This window comes from Neodiprion fabricii, chromosome 3 (genome assembly GCF_021155785.1).
Source record: "Neodiprion fabricii isolate iyNeoFabr1 chromosome 3, iyNeoFabr1.1, whole genome shotgun sequence".
NCBI classification, from domain to species: Eukaryota; Metazoa; Arthropoda; class Insecta; order Hymenoptera; family Diprionidae; genus Neodiprion; species Neodiprion fabricii.
Window position 1 is genome coordinate 20090615 of NC_060241.1, and position 21395 is coordinate 20112009.

The following is a 21395-nucleotide window of genomic DNA, read 5'->3' on the forward strand; positions in this document are numbered from 1 at the left end:
ATTTATACTTTTCTGGAATGGTGCTAAGTTTAAACGTATTGCTGTACTATCATCAAATGATGGAACATCAATCTATATTGAGGATACTGAATTAGTTTCTTTTGGTGAATTCTTCCTTGAAATTACCCTTTATTGACTGTTCAGGAGGGTCTCTGCGCTTAATTAGTTTATTAAAGTTTATACGAAAATTGTGCAAATTTGACGAGTGATCGTAATTAATAAAACGATACTATGCTACTTTTTGAGGCACATTCCAGTCGAGTCTTGATATAGCTTGTTAGTAATGGTATACTGAAAATTATATTATTAATAATAATAATAATAATAAATATATTAATGAATATTGAATGTGGCCACAAATGTAGTAATCGTGGTCATAATCTATAATAATCTATAGTAATCTTCTTACGATAACTATGTAATTTACCTGTATGCTTTTCTGAAATGCACGAAACATATAGAAGGGCGGGTGGGTTAGGTTTAATAAGTTAATTTATTTATATTATGTATACAGGCAATGCTCTACTCAACGTGAGGCCTTTTGCATAAAAATTAAGCCGAGCGCTTAAAGCGAACCGTACTATTGTTACTACGTGACGAGACTGGGTGTGTCTCGACTTAGGAAAAAATTCTTGATAGAAATTCGGGGATCACTAAATACTAATTAATTAAAGTAAAGGTAAACCTTAAAGCTACTACTTGGGAGGGGGGGCCTAATATTCGGGCGCGTAGTCATATGGCTGTGCATCTCAGAGCAAAGCTGAGTTTATTTTTATATATCAGAAGATGAAGAATAATATGAAGAAGATCAATAAGAAATAATAATTTTTTCTTGTTAAATGAAAAATGATTAATATTAACATTGTTGTTTGATATTTATGCAACTGGCCACCGAATTGCCATACTGCGTAATTAATTTGCAAAAATGATTCAAGAAAACCAACAAAAAAAAAACAAAGAAAAAGATGGCAAATGTTCTGAAATCGTACCCGCATATATACCTGTTTAGTTTCAATTCAACAAATTGACCATCATTTACTTTAGTAATTAAACGAATCTAGGTTGTTATAATAGATAAATTTGTAAGAAGCTGCATAAGATATACCTACACATGAGGCTAGCAGCCGTGAGCCGTGTTCCATATAATATGTATACATATAGTACAACTGTATTATCGTACTATATAATACTAAAATATTATGTACTCTTTAATACGCTCCTTAATCCGCTCGCATAAGACGCAGAGAGTCAAGTCGACTTTTGTGTTACATTTTTTGTAAACCTCCAGCGTCACTAGGTTTACTCATTGTGAACGTTGCATAAACATTACATAGAATCTAAAAATTCCTAGGTGAATATATATATGTATATACATAATATGAAACGGCAGAAACGTATCGGAATACAAAATCCACCATTCTCATTTAAATATATACTATCTAATCGTTTTCCATTCAATATATGATAGGGTTTTCAACGAGCTTACAGATTTTGCGAGCTTGATGATCTCAAGCACGTTGGGAATATCCTAATCTAATTCAAAAAGGTGACGGCAAGAGAAAAACTAATCTTCACACATTTCTTTCTATCAATCATTAATATTTCTTTTTTAATGTTCCGCTCAGTAGAGAATTTAATTTTTGTATCACCTGATAAGATGGAGTACAATCGCCGTTTTGTGTTGAGAATGGTTTTATTTTATTGTAGGTGATTTCAGGTATTCGTTTAAATATTCAATAACTAAAACAGGTCTTTATCTTATTATAGATTTAAACAAATACACACACACTTATCAGCTTTGTACGAAGTAAAAAAACAAATTTTATAAGTTGAAAAGAATCTGGAAGCTTGTGCACATTGCATACTCCCTCTATCTGAGCCTGAGTACGTTGGTCACAGTTTTGGTCACATTCGCAGGCATAAAAGTCAAGGGGAGTAACAATAGAAAGTTTACACATTACCTGTTATTTAGTTTAAAAAGAAATTCACATGATAGCGGGTGTACGCGTAGTTCTGTGATATGTAAGATGTAGCGTATTATAGATCCAATGCTGTATTTTACATCGTGGTTAAAATAAGAAAGGTTCTCATGTAATCAATCTTTGCGAAACAAAAAAAATTTATGTATCATATCGCTACCTCGATATATTTCAAGCATCTGTCGAGCTACAGGGAGTCTGGTGTAGTTTTTGTAATTGTTCCAACAGATCAAATTTACACATATATAGAAAATGAATGGAAGCAAATAAAAGGATAAAAATACCTTCTGTTTGGGAGACAGTCAAAAGAACTACTACTTTTATATATGTATAGATACATTACGTACATACATAATATAATGGAATGATGCGTGCTAAACTGCAGTTTAATGGCGGTCAAAGAATTTATACTTACACACACCTTAGTAAATACACATTCAAAGTCGTCTCACCAACTGATGAGAAAGATAGGCTGCTTTCGAAAAGTATCCCAGTCACAAATTGCGGCAGTGAGACTGACAATTGTTGTTCATTATTGTTATAACTAATCTGTAGAGTTTAAGTTTATACCTTGTTGTTTGTTTAGTTTTACTTCAATATATATTATGCATACATACTTCTCTTTTTCTCCGCTGTCGCGGTAATGGTTCTCATTCAGCAGCAGTAACATCAACTTGAATGATTGAATGATAATCTTTCATCTCGCTGCCCAGTTTGTTAATAAATCGAATCAATTTTAATATTTGAATGAAAAATAAGCGAAAAAATAATAATCCTAGTGTGCGTGAATGTCGCGGCTCAGTATACTGGTGACGTTTCAACTAATATATCTATGATCTACGTACCTACTGTGGATATATAAGTACCTTCATACTACGCTGAGTGCTGTGATATCGCGTACATAAACTTTTTATTATTATTATATAACGAATTACAAAATGAAAAAAGAAAAAAAAAAAAAAGAAAACAAACAAGTACGCATATTATAATGTTACGAATTATCTCCTTTATACAAAGACTGAATCTCTCGCCAATTTATATACATTACAAGTTTAGCAGCCGCAAGTACGCGTTACATACTGTACACTATAAATACCTATTTGTATATTATAAATTACATATTATATTTTACATATATAATTGGATATACCGTCCCGACGAATGTACGGACGGACAGACAGACGGACCGATGCAGCTGTACTATTGCTTAATTTAGTAGTTGGGCCATATTCATCTTCACAATACAATGAATTGAAAATGATAAAAATGTGAAACAGGGGCTGGAAGATATTGGCGCCGCGCCATTGCAATAAAATCTGATATTCACGAAAAACAATGGGAATACAAATCAGAATAATTTATTTTAAACTCTGATGCCCGATTTTGTAATAAATCTAATTCTTAATTGATTCATACATGAGAAATTACTTTTTTCTTTTCTTTTTGGAGATTTTAGGTTTAAGTCAAGCGGTTCTAATTTTTTCACCGATCATTCAGACCATAGTGTTTTGCATATACGTGATTATTTTAATGGCACTACATAAACTTCCTACCTTTCTCGCTCATGTGAGACAAGTCATTGAAATAATAACACACCGATGAGCGCGCATCACATTTTGGCCTCCATTAAGTTAAATTAACAAATGTTTAATGATACCCTATTTTTTAATGTAAAACATTGGTACTGTTTTGTATTGTACAACTGTTGTAATGACTTATTGTAGCGTCTACTTCTGCATACATACATTCATTGATTACGTATCAGTCTCTTGTGCTGGAACAGCTGCCAGTCAGCCGTTGAGCAAATTATCAGTCGCAAGGCCTGTTCAGGAAACACACTTTGTCTTTTTCCTGAAAATTCATTATTTTTTTACATTATTATCATTTTTTCAATATTGTAATATAAATATTATGTTATGTACAAGAGTAATATTTATATGTAAATCTAGTCAAAATTGTTTTAATGTTACTTACGATTTAAGTCGATTAAAACATTAATCTCAATTCTTTAGAAAACACATATCCGTTTACCCGAGTTTAATAAATCTTGTATTCTCTTTTGTCATTTTGAAAGATGAAAGTAAGTTTTCGAAGAGGCCTTTATTGTTCATTATCGTTTTAATATTTACTTTTAAAAACAAATTTTTTTTCCCTTGAGCAACTACTATTTGCTCAATACAATCAAACTGTTGCGGTGATATTATAAATATAAAAAAAGGTATTATATTGTGTAAATGAGCGAACTTGACAGGCATGTATAAGTTTTTATATTTGATACTAATTTATGATAAACTTGAACGCAAGGGAAAAAGAAAACAAAAAGGAGTTGAGAAATTATTCCTTCGTTTAGTAGCCGAAAGTCTATTCCAACGACAACCATAGTTTTTACTTGAACGAGAGATGGGAGAGAAAGAAACAAAGAGTAAAAGAATGAGAAACAAGGAAGGGAGAGAGAGCGAGAGAATTATTGTGAAAAATGCATATTTATTTTTTGACCATGACACGATTCAAGAATAAAGTAATACTTATAGTAGTGTGTATGATAATATGAATATATTGCTACAACCCTTGCTGAAAAGAATAACGTCTATCAATAATAACAATGTAAAAAAAGAGATGATAATTGCCTTTGATGGTTGACGATGATTACAGTGCTCATTATATATAATTATTATTTTCGAGATTAGGTAGAAGAATATCTGTTAAATCATTAAGACCGCAGGAAGCAAGTTGACAGTCAAACAACAAACAGAAGCAACATAAAATAACTACTCTACATTCAAATTCTCTTCTGTAGGTTTCACTAAAGTGCATTTCTTGTATGTTATACAGTATTATGATAGAAAATAATAAATAAATAAATAAAAAAAAAACAAAAATATTGCAATTATACAAATGTGTTTGTCGTTTACTATATTTATTCTATTCCTTTATTTCGAATTTAAACTCACGCGTGATCAGATTACGAATTCCGTGTTCGGAGAAGAGTGAAAAATGAAAATTCTGTGGAATTGTTAATGAATTATGAACCGTTTCAGAGGCCTACATGCAAAAAACTGCAATAATTTCTTATATCAACAATATCGCTAACTAAACCTTTTTTTATTACACTTCCAGTAAATAATTGGATAAACGGTTCTGATTTTGTGGCTAAATATCTGTAGTTACAACGCTACCTTGTAGTAACAACACCAAAGATGTGGTTGAACTTAGAGACGTTAATGTAACGGAAAAAATTATAAAAACTATCACAGTGCAACTTGACAATTAATTTCAAGAAAGTCAATTCGAAAAATATCTTCATATTTTGCTGTCTTGTAGTTACTGAATTTCAATCAAATCTAAATTGGCCAGTAACTATTTTTCTAAAAAAAAAATACGCCATTGCTTCGTCGTAAACAAAAATCAATTCTATCTTTGAGGCGTTCTCCGCCAACTCGGCCAATTTTTTTGTTATCGGCTTTGTTCCATAATTGGTTACATAGCGGCGCTATGTAAAAATACTCTGAATTTTAGAGATTTTTTTAATTCACTCGATTAGGAAATGTTTTGTTTTAAACCCGTATATCAAGAAAACATGAAGTCGGGCAAAATACATGTTAACAATAAAGTTATTTTTTCCATGATCTATTTAATGCATTGTCCGTTATAGTTTTGATGACATCGAAGAGGCTAATTTCAGCGTAAAAGAATGGAATTTTGTTTTTCTTTCAATGCGACACGTTTGAGTTCACCGCAAATATTACAGGCTATTTGGCAGTGTATTGGGAACGTATAAAAAATTGGCATCGTGGAACTCAAAATTCTTGCCAGGTAGAAGAAATATTTTACTGAGAAAGGTGAATCAAGGTACACTTGATATTTATTAATTATATGATTGATAGCATCAAACATATAACATTGCATTGAATAGTTGATTTTTTCAAAGATATGTAGAAGGATGAATTTATGTTATGAGTTTTTCCAAAAATTTGAAGCTAAAGAATGCCCAACGCTGTTACGTTGTATTACGTAGTTGTGTAAAAAATGTCCATGCAGCGGGTTGCAAGCCGGTGTGTTTACCGGTCCAAGGATAGTGAGTGGGGTGAGGTTGCGATCGAGCGTCTGTGCTGCTGGGCGTCCTAAGAAAATGAGACTCGCGTAAATACTACGCAAAGGACGCCGCTTTACGATGTGTTTATCTCGTTCATTTTCCATTACGAAAAGTCCCAAAATGCTATCAGTCTTTATATATCTTCAGTCAACGCCGGAAGTGGTCGAAGAATTCAAACTTCGGCTGACGTCGCATGCTACGGCAATCCTTTAAACGTTAGATCGTGTTGCGCGTATCTTGCGTGGTGTTTACACCTGGCCGTTGAGACCATAGAGATATGTAAAATAGAGCATAAGCAACGGCGTGAGCGTCCCGTGAACGGATTTGAATCGGTTTTCTAAAGGACAGAAGATAATAATTCTCCCGCCCTCTCTCTCGCTCTTTCCATGAAGTGGGGGTTCCTGCACGCGCCGCCTAGTTGTTCCCCCCCCCCCCCCCCCCCCCCCCCACCCTCAACCCACGGCGGGAGCGCCGAGCGGAATCAGTCGTTTCCGAGCAATCGAAGTGAGATTACGCGTTCTCGATGGAAGTTCAACATTCCGATCGCGTGGGTCAGGTTGGGTCAGTGTGTAACCTACAAAAAACCGAGTTACTGAAGTAAAAACATCCTGCGAACGTTGAAGGTTAATTTCTTGTTCCGAGTTTTCATTGTTCTGTGTAACTTCAGATTTCAGTAATGTTTGTTTTGTCTCTGTGCGTCGTGTGTCAATTTTACTATTTTTTTTGGCTTATTTTCGGCCAATGCGCTGTTGCATTGTTAGCAAGATTATTCAGCCGGTTCAAGCAGACAGCTGCAGCACAAAAAGTGAGTGTAGAATCCGAGTGTTATTGCGGTGCGGACTTTTGGACTGTAAGAGACTAGTGAAGATGTGAATGATGTGAAAAGTGCGTCGCTTCACCGATAAACCTGAGATGCTGCAACTATTGCATGTGAAAGTGTGGAACAGCCCAGAGTCGAGGTAACAATACTTATTTTAATTATTGATTGATAATTCAAGGTGGTACATTTGAGGCCGAACTTTTGTTCTTGCATAACATGGAGTGCATAAATATGAAAATAGACAACAGTAATAATTCATTTCAAAACCGAAAAGCCAATTTGCCAAATTAATTCAAGTGTCTTGTCTTGTTTTTGACAGATTTAAGCAGCGACTTCCTAGTAACTTTTCCATTTCTCGGCAACGTTGGTGAGTTTGCACGTGTTAGGTTACGGATATTTCCCTGGGATTCCTCTGTCACGTGGCGTGGCGGTAACAATTGTTACACAAATCTTCGATTTCTTAGCTGCATGGATAGGCTCATTCACGATCGCAACGTGCTTGACTTTCAGTCGAATCATTGTTTATTCGCAATTTAATTTACCGTAGCTTACTTACAGTTAGACATTTTACACGTTGCTAAAAGTGGAATGAGCATCGCGACAGGTAACCATCGCTTACTCGGCACTCGCGAGATCGAATTGTGTTTCGTAACTGATGTAATAATCTACGTTGGAGTTTACCGATGATGCCGTTTAAGTGGTGGGTTCACCTGAGGTTCTAAAAGTATTAAAATATCAACATTATTGTTAAATTGATAAAATTCCAAAGTCTGGCATAACGTAACGTAAATTTTCAATCTTTCAACGTCCAACAAGTATTGATCAACTGCAGGCTTAGCTCGCTTAGAAAAGTGCTAATTGGCATTCAAGATGTTTTAATCACTTTTACAAAAGCTTAATGTACCGGCAGTCTGCCAAAATTTACTAAAATAACAAATGCAATATTACGGTTGGCGAGATACAACCGCGATACTGTATTCTGAGAAGGCAGACTACGATAAAAAAACATTTTGCTCCCAACAGGTAACCAACGAAAATGTAAGTCAGTGACCACGGCGCAAATGATGAAGAATGATGTCTGTTGGAAAAAATGGAGAATCGTTTAGATCGAATATAGGTAACCGGGTAGGTAGGTAGACGTTTTGGAATCCGTCGCGGGGCTTATGCATGAGTGTGTGAATCTCTCTTTTCCGTTGGGTGGCTTCGTTGGGAAACAGGCGAGGGTAGGAAGGTCGCGACGTACCGTGATGTTACTAACTTTTGTAATCCACAGCGTCAAACGATCACAGACATTTTCCCAAAAGACTCCGTATTCGAGTCTCTCGAGTATTTGAAAACATTTGAATATAAATGAAATTGAATTTTCCATTTATTGTAAATCTGCAACCATTTTTCAGTCGTTATGTAATTCAATTATTTAGTCATTACCGATCGTTATTCCATTCGATTAATCTCTGTGATCGTCTGAATGGGCAAAACGCATCTCTGGACCATCTATCGCGTTCCGTGGTACGCTAGATGGGGAGAGATGCTGAGCTCGAAGACTTCGCGTCGAAGAGGACCGCCGACCGTCACGCCACACAATAATGCATGCCCTCCAACCTCCCTCCCAATTTCAATTTGATTTGTAATCTGAAAACAACAATCCGCATAGCAATTTATCTGATATCTAAAAGATGAAGATAAGGATTGGGTTTCTACAGAATTTTTGGGACAAGTCCCAGAAAATACAAATTTTTTGACAGTTTAATCTGTCGCGCCTTATTGCGCGTAGGTTAATCACGAGAATTGAACGCAGCTTCATGCGCGTAAATTAATAATAGAAATTGGACACGTTTTTTTGCGCGTTGATTTTGGAAACAGTATATAAAAAAGTTGCGCTCCTCGATGTACTGATTTTTCAGCTCTTCGGTCAATTTTTTGACGAATAATAAAATTTTCAAGTTCTTCGACGCCTTTTGCGCGTGGACTCGATACCTTTCAGTTATGAGAGAAAGCGCGGCATTTGAAAACCGGCTCTCAACGCGCAGGAACAAAAATCTCGGTAGTGCATAGTGATAGTGGAGAATCGTGGCGTAAGTATTTATGAAATATATCTGAAATATACAGAAACACTCGTTTAACTGATTGTGTTATTTTCTGATTCAGGAAAACCGATTTATTAACAAATACACTGACACCTATAAAATGTTTCAAAAAAGATATTCACTTTAATAACTCAAAGCAGAAAAGGATGTTGATTCAAAAAATTCAGAATGTTTTTATTCATCAATACAATTAATAAACGAAGCAATGAATACTAAAGCGAATATCATGTTGGTATCGACCTATTTTTTGTCAGTGTATGAACTTATGTGATTGTGCGAACCATACCTTCGTCTGTTTCAGCTAATAAAGCTTTTGTCTGTTTCAGCTAATGAAATCTTTGTCTATTTCAGTTAATAAAACCTTTGTCCCTTTCAGCTAATAAAACCTTTGTCTGTTTCAGAGCTAATTAGTTTTTGTCTGTTTCAGCTAACCAAACTTTGTCTGTTTCAGCTAATAAAACTTTTAGTTTGTTTCAGTTAATCAAATCTCTTGTCTGTTTCAGCTAATTAAATCATTTGTCTGTTTCAGCTAATCAAACTTTTTGACTCTTTCAGCTAATTACTCCGTCCCTTTTTTTGTCTATTATATTTTTCACTTATGTAAGCTAAGTATACTTTTGTTTGTATCGACATACGTCACTAACTATATTCACTTCTCTTCCAGGTAACTGAATATTATTGACTATACGCAAAAATTAATGTTTCAGTTTTTAGGCTCAGGTCTGGTTTAGGTCTGATTCAGGGTTAGTCATATTGTTTTCATCGATACATAGATTTAGCGATGTAGTTCAGAATTATCATGATCACAAAGTGTAGTAAAATTTATTCAGCTGTAGTTCTTTTAAAAAATTGCTTTACATTTTTTCTATTGCGATCGTTTTAGTGTCAGAGATTTCTTTATCGAGTCGCTCATAGGTCATTTTCGGTTTGTATTTCACTGTAGAATTGTACAGCTCTGTCGTAATTTGATCGTTGTGCTTATTCTACTCTGATTTGTTTCCATTGCTTCAAAGATATCTGCATCGTCATCCGATAAGTGAATGCCAACGTCTTACAGCGATTCGTGTTTTCGATCTTGGTTTAGTTGTTGATTATTTTGCGTATTCACCAGGTTTTCCATGATTCTGATTATCTCGTACCTTAGAATAAAAACCTGTGCGCGAACATCCGAAGTCAACCGCATATAAGATACAAACAATCACCCTTCATCCATAATTAAAACAACCATCTTTCATCCATCATTAAAACAGTCATCTTTCATCGATAATAAATAGTCAGCGGGTTATATGAACTGAAAAATTTCAAACAAACTGCTAATATACCCGAGTACAAATCAATTGGGCAAAACAATTTGCCATAATTAACATGTGGAAAAAACTCATTTGCAATGTTTCGAAGAACGTAAGATCGATCTTGCAACTATTCTCCGTGGAGTAGGCCTACTGGGGATACCACGTAAAAAAAAACGCGCCGAACGCTCTACCGCTTGCGGTGGTGTGGAAACGAGCATAAGTGAACTTATTTTTACTGGTCAAATACTAACATATTTTAGTTTTTTAAATGACAATTTTGTTCTTGCGTAAATTGAAGTCATTGTCAATAAAATTCATGCTTCGATAATGAGTAACGCACGTGGAATCGTAATACCTTCGGATTTCTCTAGTTTAGTCAGAGTGAATTCCACGTAAATACATTTTTCTTTGATGAGAATTTGATTATTAAGAATCCGAAAAATCCATCTTCAGATAATATCAGTCGTTAGTTTCTGATATCCTATAAACAGTATTATCACGCAATTGTATCTTCTGGGTAATATTATTATTAGGGGTTACCGGAAAAGTGCTAAAATTATGCATAAAATGGTATCGACTTTGTCGGAAATACGTATTTACAAATTCGTAATTCCTTCAGTCAACACGGGCACTGCCATAAATGTATAATAAAGTGGACAATTATGAGTGATTATAATCTGGGCCGCTTGATAATAAAATTTTGAACAATCTTGGGTTGGGGGGGGGGGGGGGGGGGGGGGTCAGCGGACAGAGTCGCAATCCAACCAGATAATATGAGTAGAAGTCGAAAAAAGGAACCTTGATCATCTTTAAATTTATTTTAATTACATTTGTGATAACGATTGCCTGAGATCTATCGGGGCTTGTTACAGCATGGACTCAAACATTAGTAACAATCGAGTCTTAGCTAATTTCCAAAAAATATTTACATGTATTTTTTTGTGTAGAAAGGTCTTAGTTTTCCACTGAAAATAAACTGTATTTTCAAAGACCACGGAAATCTAACGTCAGTTAAGAAACTATTTTTACATGTCAGCTGCATTTTCTTTCGGAATGAAGATGAGCATTGACTGAAGATACATATTATTATTATCTTCAGTTAACGATACGAGTCAAGTAATAAAAATATGTACAGCAATTACATAAGGAACATATTACATAGGAACAAGTATGTATCTCCATCCTTTAATTAAACTTCTTTGACTATGTCTCCCATCCTTTGAATCAAGAAAAGGTTTCTAACTCTGTTAACAGTAAATCTGGTGCATGTTTATTGTGCATCAATGTAGGTAACATTATTTTTTTCGATCCGATGGAGTTCGATTGACATTGCTGAATTTGTCCAAATGAATTTGCGTAGTTGAAAAGTATGCGGCGTCCAGACAGGATTATATGAGAATTTTAGTCTGTTTCCGTTCGACATTCCATAGGCATAATAATATTCGACTCTGCAATTATCTGGGCACACGCAGCGAGCGATGGTAACATCAGTTCTTGTCTTTACGTACCGACCGCTTGCTGGATTAAGTTACGCGTGCAACATAGGACGCAGAGGGCACTGCTTGACGATGAATTTATCCTTAGACCATACAGAAAGAATTTATCCCATCCATTTTAGATTACGAAAAGTCCGATCAGTCATCATATATCTTCAGTCAGCGTTTCTTGTATTTTCCGAGAATTTAAAAATTCTTTGATCTTGGCGATTCTCAAAACCTATTCATTCGAAGAGATCGTGTATCCTTATAATCTTTATTCCTACATGGGTACACAGATCTAAGGTTAGATGATCAGTGAACCCGTCTCAACGGCATGTAAATGATAATAGTTTGGAATAGGCTATTTCTATGCTGTACACCCTGATAGGCTGAGTGCGAGAGAGATAGCGCATCTCCGCTGACAGTTGTCTCAATCTTGCAAGCCTCTAACCGGATACTTACTCCAAGCAGCTCCAAGTATATAAGTTCTGTGCCTTCTACAGGCTGCATACTTGCAAAGCCGCTTTCAGTACTCTATCCTTTTACTTCTATGTCCTATCCTCCCACGTGAATCAATATGTGTTGCGCTTGGTGCGGCTAACGGTTGCGCAGATGGCCAGGGATTCGCAGTTCGCTGTCTCTGCGCACGCCGGTGGCTCCCTTCCTTCACCCGTTCGCCACCTCTACTTCGATTTTCCCGTAGCCGGGTGACTCACTTCCGGCATCTGCCTAGCCCGTTCTTTCCGTCCCTAGCTACGGCAGAGGTAAGTCACATTTTTCTTGTTCTCCAACTCATTAAACGTTTTGGTAGTCATTGATTCGGAATATATCTTACTGTGTGTAGCGACAATTTTACATATCCAAGAACAATTTGGATCATTGTTATTGATTTATCATTCCTTTTTTGTTTTCTTAATCATTTCCAGAATATCAATCGCCGAGCTAACGAAAGCAAAGCAAGCTACACTTGCAGAGAAAAAAAGTTGCACCAACATCATTACCGGGGACAAAGGAAGCAGTTCACTTTATTAAACTATCATGTGAGTATTTACTAATATATTATTTGCGTTCTATCTGTTCGGATATATGCATCAGTCGCTATTTATCCAGTTTTTTTTTCTTCCCACCGGATATTGAAATCTGTGTCCCCGCCATAGATATTTCATGTCTGGCTTTGTGTGCTCGTGGATGGCACGTGTAAAGAGCGCACACGCGTACTTATCGATCACCATGCATACACATGCCAGTATCGCGACAGACGGACGGTTACGTCAGAACTCCGGCATCAAGGATGCGGACGCGTTAATTATTTATCGCGGTATTAACCTCGATGAAAATTTGCCAACGCGTGACTGTCGCAAAATGGCGTCCTTTTCGTAACTTGTAGAACTGTGTTGCTAAGTATAGAAAATGGCGGCTCATGATTTAACTGTCTAGAATAAAATTGAATACGGACCAATTTTTTCGATTTTTTTTTTCGTCAGTTCATTCTTTCACTTCGTTGTACACACGTACCACGACTTGCGCTACCTTGTCTCAATCTACATATTCATTGATATGATTTTCTTGAAATTAAGCTAAGGCTTTCAACCAATTACAACTATATTAAATAAATGATTAGTTCTACACATAGGTTACATGACTCGTTATTTTATCGTTGGTAGACTTAACACTTTACCGACCGCTAGCGTTTCAACAGTATACGCATGTCCGACCGGCTGCTAAAGAGCCTATTAATCGGCTACCGGTCGGTAAGCGTTGGCGACGAAAAGCCTATTAATAGGCTACCGGTCGTTAATGTGTTAAGAAATTTTAATGATCCAGTCAGGAACGTTGAATTGAATATTATCGCAAGTGAAGTACTTGGATAAATATTGTTCTTGAATGCTTTTCTGTCAATCTACTTCAATAAATTTTCTTGTTATAATCGTTTTACTTCAAATTCAAAATTTTAATTGTCAATTGCACGTAGTAAATTTCAGACGTTGAAATCAAATCACGTTTTCTGACTGACATGAAACTGTACAATGGCGTCTAAGCTTTAGTAAACTTACTAAACTTAAAATTGACTGAGCTGTGTTTGTAGGTAAGACTTGATGCAGTTTCACATCATATGTGCATACAAAAAATCGCGATAGACAGAAAAACACGAAATAGTGAAGGAATTCCACAAATATAAAAAAGTCCGGGAATCAGTCTTTCCTTGTTATAACCCGCTCGGTGTAGAGAGAGACAAAAACCAAAGATTGACTAAAATTAGCCCTGAAAATAAATGATTTAACTGAAGAAAAAATGATTCCAGTTTCTATATTTTTAATTATTGTTTAAGAAAGTAATTCTTGGATTTTGAAAGTTCATATTGTATCACTGCCTTGATTATTCAATGTCAGACTGTATTTTACGATTTTTTGCAGGCCAATTAGATCGTTTCGCACTTTGAGAAATGATAGTGTCTGCAATTGTGTTTGTTGGTTGGTTCAAAAACGTTTGAAAATAGATGTGAAAATATAAAGAACATGCAATTAAAATAACAGTAGCCTATTGTAACCTTCAATTGATTGAGAATCTGCTGTAATTATGGTTAGTTTTTTCATACTTTGTCAAGCCAATCCACCAGCACGATCATAAGCCTCATCATTTGAAAAAATTTTGAAGAGATTTTATTACTTACAAAAAGTATCACTGTACTTAGCGGAGTTCTGCTATCTCCTTGAGTGCTTCAAAATAATTCTAAAATTGTAAAGCAGTGATGTTATTAAAAACTATCGTTATATTAACTCTATCAAGTTCAACCTTATGGGGATTATACCAATTCAATTTAACATGCGTTTATCCTCTCATTTTGGCATGACTCTACTTTGTATCTCGGTAGAGCATGAATGCTTATGGGAGGTACATTAAACAAGAGTGAGCTATGCCTTCGGTGTCCACACTTTGACGTCTGGATCCCATCCTCAATGTTCACTACAAAATAATCTTGAAACTAAATTATTGCGTCTTACTCTTACTGATTCGAATAAAAACAAATGTATCGTCACTGTTCAGGACTTACGGAGGATCTTCAGGTGGATACCGTAGTAGCGGAGGCCGTGGGGGAAGCAGTCAGAGATCTGGTTATGGCAGCAGTAGCGGCGGTGGAAGTGGAGGTAGTAGTGGGCGTTTCAGTAGCCGTGGAGGTGGTGGCGGAAGTCGTGGAGGTCGCGGCGGCGGTGGAGGGGGCAGTTTAAGAAAGCCAAACTGGGACTACGAAAACCTGAAGCCATTCAAGAAAGACTTTTATGTGCCACATGTAAATGTGCAGAACCGTCACCCACGCGAAGTTGAAGCTTATAGAGCAGATAAGCAGATCACACTGAAAGGCGATGCTCTGCCGAACCCCATCCAATTCTTTGAGGAGGGTAATTTCCCAGATTATGTCATGACTGGAATCAGGAAACAGGGATTTTCCGAGCCAACTGCCATTCAAGCTCAGGGCTGGCCTATTGCTATGTCTGGACGCAATATGGTAGGCATTGCTCAAACGGGATCAGGAAAAACTCTTGGATACATTTTGCCTGCTATTGTTCATATCAACAATCAGCAGCCCCTAAATCGAGGCGATGGACCAATTGCGCTGATCCTCGCACCAACCAGAGAACTTGCCCAGCAAATTCAAACTGTCGCAAGCGACTTTGGGTCTCTTTCTTATGTTCGAAACACCTGCATCTTTGGTGGGGCACCCAAGGGAGGCCAGGCGAGAGATCTAGAGCGTGGAGTTGAGATCTGTATTGCTACTCCAGGTCGATTGATCGATTTTCTTGAGAGAGGAACTACGAATCTACGCAGATGCACTTACTTGGTGTTAGACGAAGCTGACAGAATGCTTGACATGGGTTTTGAACCTCAGATCAGAAAAATCATTGAACAGATCAGACCAGACAGGCAGGTTCTTATGTGGTCAGCCACATGGCCAAAAGAAGTGCGCAACCTTGCTGAAGAATATCTCACCGACTACACACAGCTGAACATCGGATCCCTCACTCTATCTGCTAACCACAATATTCTACAAATAATTGACGTATGTCAGGAGCATGAAAAGGAAACCAAGTGAGTTTCTCGTTATAATCCTTTAGAAATATAAATTATACGAAGTTCCGAAATTTAATGATGAAAAGAGTTGATGAACTGCTGTGATTTTTATACACACACCATTATAAATACCTCTAAGAAGAACTGAATATACTCGGAAATCAACATGTGGATTTTCATGAATGGTGGATTACTCTTAATAATTAATATTGTTTTATCACTCATTCCAGATTGGGTAGCTTGTTACAAGAGATCGGCAATGTCAACGACGACGGTGGAAAAACCATCATTTTCGTAGAGACTAAAAAGAAAGTAGAAAATATCACCAGAAGCATTCGCCGCTATGGATGGCCAGCAGTTTGCATGCATGGTGACAAATCTCAACAAGAACGTGATTATGTTCTCAGAGGTAATTAATCTTAGTTTCATTTCATCATTTGAGTCCAAACAATCACTGACTGCTTTCTAAATATTCTAATTCCATAATTCGCAACATTCGTTATATTTTTAGCTCGTGGGATAACATTGCTTCAATTTCAATAAATTTTTTTCTTTACAGAATTCCGAAACAAGAAGGGGTCCATACTCGTAGCAACAGACGTTGCTGCTCGTGGTCTAGGTAAGTTGTTCAAAGTAATTATTTCGAATACACTGATTCCGTAATTTTAGGTAAACTGATAGCGTGCATATTTTCTTACATGCGTTTAAGTTCGTTGTACCACAACACAGACTAGAGAGCGAAACTATTATTTGAATAGGGATAGCGGGTGGCGAAGTAGCACAGACTGGTTATATGAAGTGATGCCTCACTGTTTAGTATTTGGAGTAATATTTTACAGATATTTCAAACTTTTATTAACGGGTGCACTATTCCTCAATGGAAATGGCAGGTGAACAATGTTCGAATGAGGATTTTATCATTACTATGGAGGGTAGAGGTAAGGAGGACTATTTCTGTGTATCGGAAGTGTCTGTAAAGTAGAGGCAAATTAAGATGGCATTACTGCAGTAAAGGTTCCACAAAGTACCAATCACATTGAATTGTAATTGCTAAGCGCCAATCTGATTGTGACCCTTATTGCTTATGAGCGCCATTCTGGTGACTTATTGAATTACTATTTGCTGTTTTTTGGCGGATACTTTTTCAGTTCAAAACCGATATGCGATAATTATTCTTACCTCTACCCTCCATAATCATTAGTTAAAATATATAAGTGTGTAAACCGAATTGAACTCTAGGATGGTGAAAAGGCTCTCCTATAGGATTGATTATTAAATATTAATTGATAATGTTAGTATCTATAATGCACCCATAGTTACTTAATGAACTAAAATCAATTTTTCTTGGGCTAGCTATACTCATGTAATCTCCGAGTAGTAAATTCAATTGAGATCCTCATTGGCGCTGATTCATACTTGCCAGGTACATTAAATCTACCAGGTTTACAATAATTTTCTCAACCTTCACTTGGTTCTCGGGGTTCAGTAGGTACCACATCACTTTCTTGTCAATCAATGACTTACGAGAAATACGTGATTGATCACTTTATGCAATCTATCTAAGAACGTCTATCTGCGCAACATATTAGCTCTTCAAGCTAAGACTGTTTTGAACGGCCTTGGGTCAGATTGAGAAAAGTATTACTTAGAACATTTGGTTTGCGAATCTTGTTTTTGTATACTTGGTTAAATATAACAATAGAATATTTTAATTATAAGAGTGAGCATCTGAGAATTTATGTTAATCAGTCTGGTTGTCCCTTTTGTTTCAGAGGCACATGGTGCACAGATTGTTTTGAGTGTACATTGAACGAAAAAAAAGCAAAGAAACAAAACTGACTGTAACTCACTCACTGTCTGTGCTCTAGAGCTATATATGCAACTAAATATATAGATGACGTACTTGCACAATGTCGATTGTGTAATAATTGTACGTAATGTGCCTCTGTGTACTTACTGCCTGCGTACCACATGCGAGTATTGAGAGTGGTGGTGCGCGGGCGAAATCGTGCTGGCTGGCTACGTATCAATTGGGTTTTACCTACCTGCGGTAGAACCAACAGAGATAAGCTCTCTGGAGTAGCCAACGTTCAGCCAACGCGAGACAACAAACTATTGATTTTGCTACTATCGCTACTCTGTGGAAATATGTAGGACAAGAAATTTGTGATTTGAACACTTGCATTCAAGAGTAATACCAGAGCGACGCCGAATGCGCAGGGATGCCGAATGCAATGTTCAACATTTTACGGGTTTGTATTTTCACAATGCAGCTTAACACACATTCACACTTATCAAGTTTTACCTACTAATTGGGTTCTATATCTGAGGCAGATACATTTTATAAATGGAAATTTTAATTCAACGACTCGCATAAATTTCGATTTTACTATTTTTTTTTTTTTTTTTTTTTAACATCTCGATTTAGGCTCATTTTAAAATCTAATAAGGTTTTGTACTGAAAACCTGAGTGTTTAATTTTGTTCTGAACATTGGCACTATTTTTGTGCAATCTGAAATAGTAATTGCTGATATCTTGTTGCAAATATAGCATGACTGTCGTTGACTATTTTCAAGTATCTGTCCATCGTTAAGGCCCGAAGTATTATGAGTATCCTGCTCACTCACATGGACATGGCAAAAGTAAAAAGTAATAAACAAATCATACGTGTTAAAAAAAATTCCCAAAATGTATCAGGCGTCGAGATGTCATGTCTATGCAGTGTGAATGATATGTGTGAATTACAGCTGAATGTCAATTTTTCTGTAAATTCCGTACGTGGTTTATTACTTCGCGTTAGCTTAAGATGTAATTATCTTGTGTAATATTTTTTTTTTCATACTCCTGAGTCGTATTTTATAATTATTTTTAAATAGATTTTTTTTCGTTTGCAAACATAAAATTTTTGATTGCATATTTATAGCTATCACTTGACGTTACTTTGACAGAAAGAAAAAGTAATTAAAATTGAAAGCTTATATGTTGCATTTTCATTCGGCACCTGATGATAACATGATGGCTTTTGTCATGTCTGTTGTCGAGTATGTATTATGTCTGCTGCTTAATAAACAACACTCTCAACCTGCTTGTTTGATTTATTTCGAAATGAAGAAATGATAATAACCGTACATTTCACTTTGTCAAACAACTAGTGCAGGGAATTTCGATGTATTGAGATTGATTACAATTAAATGAATTCTTTAGATGTTGACGACGTTAAGTACGTGATCAATTTCGACTACCCGTCATCTTCTGAAGACTACATTCATAGAATCGGCAGAACTGGACGTTCTCAAAGCACAGGCACCAGCTACGCCTTCTTCACACCACAAAACAGCCGACAGGCTAAAGACTTGGTCAACGTTCTCCAAGAAGCCAACCAAGTCATAAATCCCAAACTCACCGAGATGGCTTCGCGGGGTGGCGGCGGCGGAGGCTATGGAGGAAGAAGTTAGTATTGCAATACTAAGAGTAAAATCTCATTTTGTTTCTGCATCGAGTAGTTGATTTCGTTATATATTTGTTTATTTATTCATTTATTCTTTCACTTGTGTTTCAGATCGTTGGGGCTACGGAGGTGGCCGTGGTAGAGAAAACAATTTTTCTGGATCACACAAACGATTTGATTCCGGTCGCAGTAACGGATACGGAAGTTATAATTGATATTAATTAACTTAGCTGCTGGCCGTATGCTGCGCAGAAATCGACCGTTATTTGGGAGGTTTGGCATAACTGACAACACTTGATCTGTGATTTATCTAAAACTAACGTAACATCGTTGATTCCGGTCGGTCAGTAACCAAGACTTGCCAGTTTGACGCTCGGCCAATTTTATCCATTGGAAACCCATTTGAAATTGACACGTTTTTTTTATTTCTTTATTTTCCTTTTTTCCCCCCTCATGTTGTTAGTAGAACAAAAATATGTTCTCTAATGAATTTAGACACTTTATATATTATTTAAAACATCAATGTTCTATCGTGTTCTATTAATTCTTAAGTGAGCCGAGTGAGGCACGGACCATAACTCACACTTCAGTATTCATTCCAAAAATGTGGAATGGCCCTTATAAATGAATTTCTGAGAAGTGACAGAGTTTCAAGATTATGCTGGATAACTGTCAGTTCTTCAGATGAGTTCGTATACGAATGCGTTTCGAAGTTTGAACACATGCTAATTGTCACAATGCGGACAAAGATAAAAAAAAAAAAAAAAAAAATAGCGATCAGAGAGTTGCTATGTCGTAGGAAAATTGAATTATTTTATTTAGTCATTTCTTTGTCTGAATGAACAATGTTTATTCATACATTATTGTATGACACATCTTGAGTACAACTGAATAAAACTAAGAAAATCTACAGCTGTTCACCGCTTATTCAATTAAAACACCTGCCACCTTTCTCTATTTGTAGCGTCATACCGGTTTATTACGAGTATAAGTCGACCCCCAATTCTGAGCGATCCATGTACGATATTCATATATATGATCCATTTACGAGTAATACATGATGCATATTGTAAATTTTATAATTTTCCAGGCGACAAACTAGATTATCTACAATAATACGTCTATAATATGAAAATAGAACAATTATTCATTTCGAAATGGGATTCTATTCGACACGCGCTCGATGTATTCCACAACATTAATATTCGTAATTATTCCAACAACTTTTCATTTGTTCTCTCGATATTGAATTTTCGTAGGCATAGAATCCAACACTGTTTCAGCTTAGTTTATTCGCAAGTGTTGTATCTACGTTGGGTAGGAAAGCAGAATTGTTTTTCGTAAAGTGTTCGTATGGAAAATAATTCAGAGTAGCTGTAATACATCACGGACGCGCTAATTTTGATCGAGATGAAACGGATGCTCCGTATATGAGACAGTATTTAACGCACTGTCCTGATTTAAAGACCTAAGAAGGTGATTGTCGGCGATTTTTCTTTTTCTTTTTACGGGGAGAGATAGAACGAAGCTTCTTAAAACTTCGAGTGTATTCTAACTCACATTTGAAAGGTACGAGCAAAAACTTTTATCATCCAACTGTCGCAGAACGGCAGCGTTATTAGCTAACCCGTTAACTGAAGAGTACATCTTCCTGTTAGTCCTACGCTCTTTTCGCTGCGTTTTTTGAGTTCCTGAGAGTCCAATTAGTCAGGTAAGGGTAATTCGAATCGAATCTGAGACCAAAAATTTTCGGCTCCGAAAATGAAAAAAAAGTAAGGCTAACCCCTTTGTATTTTTGGCGAAAATTTTCGCGATTTTGAAAAGTGCCGGGATAAATGCTTTCATGCACTATTCCGACGTAATTTTGCAAGAGAGATCGATTGGGCGCAGTCCCAATACGCTGCATCCAACGCATCGAAAGTTACAGCCAAAAAACGAGAACCTGTGTTTTCGACATTTTTCAGCAGGTGCTTTTTTCCTCGAATCTTCTCTCCTGTTGATCCCACGTTCTTTTCGCTGCGTTGTCTGTGTTCCTGGGGGTCCAATTAGTCAGGAAAGGGTCTTACAAATCGAATCTGAGACCTGAAATTTTCGGTCGAAAAATGAAGAAAAAGTAAGGCTAACCCCTT

The 21395-nt window shown here is 36.4% G+C and overlaps 1 protein-coding gene and 1 long non-coding RNA gene across 3 annotated transcripts; one reads left to right on the top strand and one right to left on the bottom strand.

Annotated features, from left to right (window-relative positions):
• Positions 1–11074: 11074 nt before the first annotated feature.
• Positions 11075–12714, bottom strand: LOC124179136. The gene is made up of 3 exons (XR_006869961.1): positions 12585–12714; positions 12212–12502; positions 11075–12029 (listed from the first exon to the last, which is right to left on the bottom strand). It is a non-coding gene; the product is annotated as an uncharacterized LOC124179136 (long non-coding RNA).
• LOC124179133 (ATP-dependent RNA helicase p62-like) lies at positions 12671–20176 on the top strand. 2 transcript variants are annotated; one of them, XR_006869960.1, is made up of 6 exons: positions 12671–12789; positions 14795–15835; positions 16048–16226; positions 16377–16436; positions 17590–18069; positions 18369–18903. XR_006869960.1 is itself a non-coding variant. In XM_046563267.1 (6 exons), coding segments are annotated over exons 1-6 (1632 nt in total). In that variant the 5' UTR covers positions 12671–12787; the 3' UTR covers positions 19482–20176. The 2 variants fall into 2 exon arrangements, 1 of the variants encoding a protein (XP_046419223.1); XM_046563267.1 differs by lacking the exons at positions 17590–18069; positions 18369–18903 and adding exons at positions 19023–19268; positions 19378–20176.
• The last annotated feature ends 1219 nt before the right edge of the window (positions 20177–21395 follow it).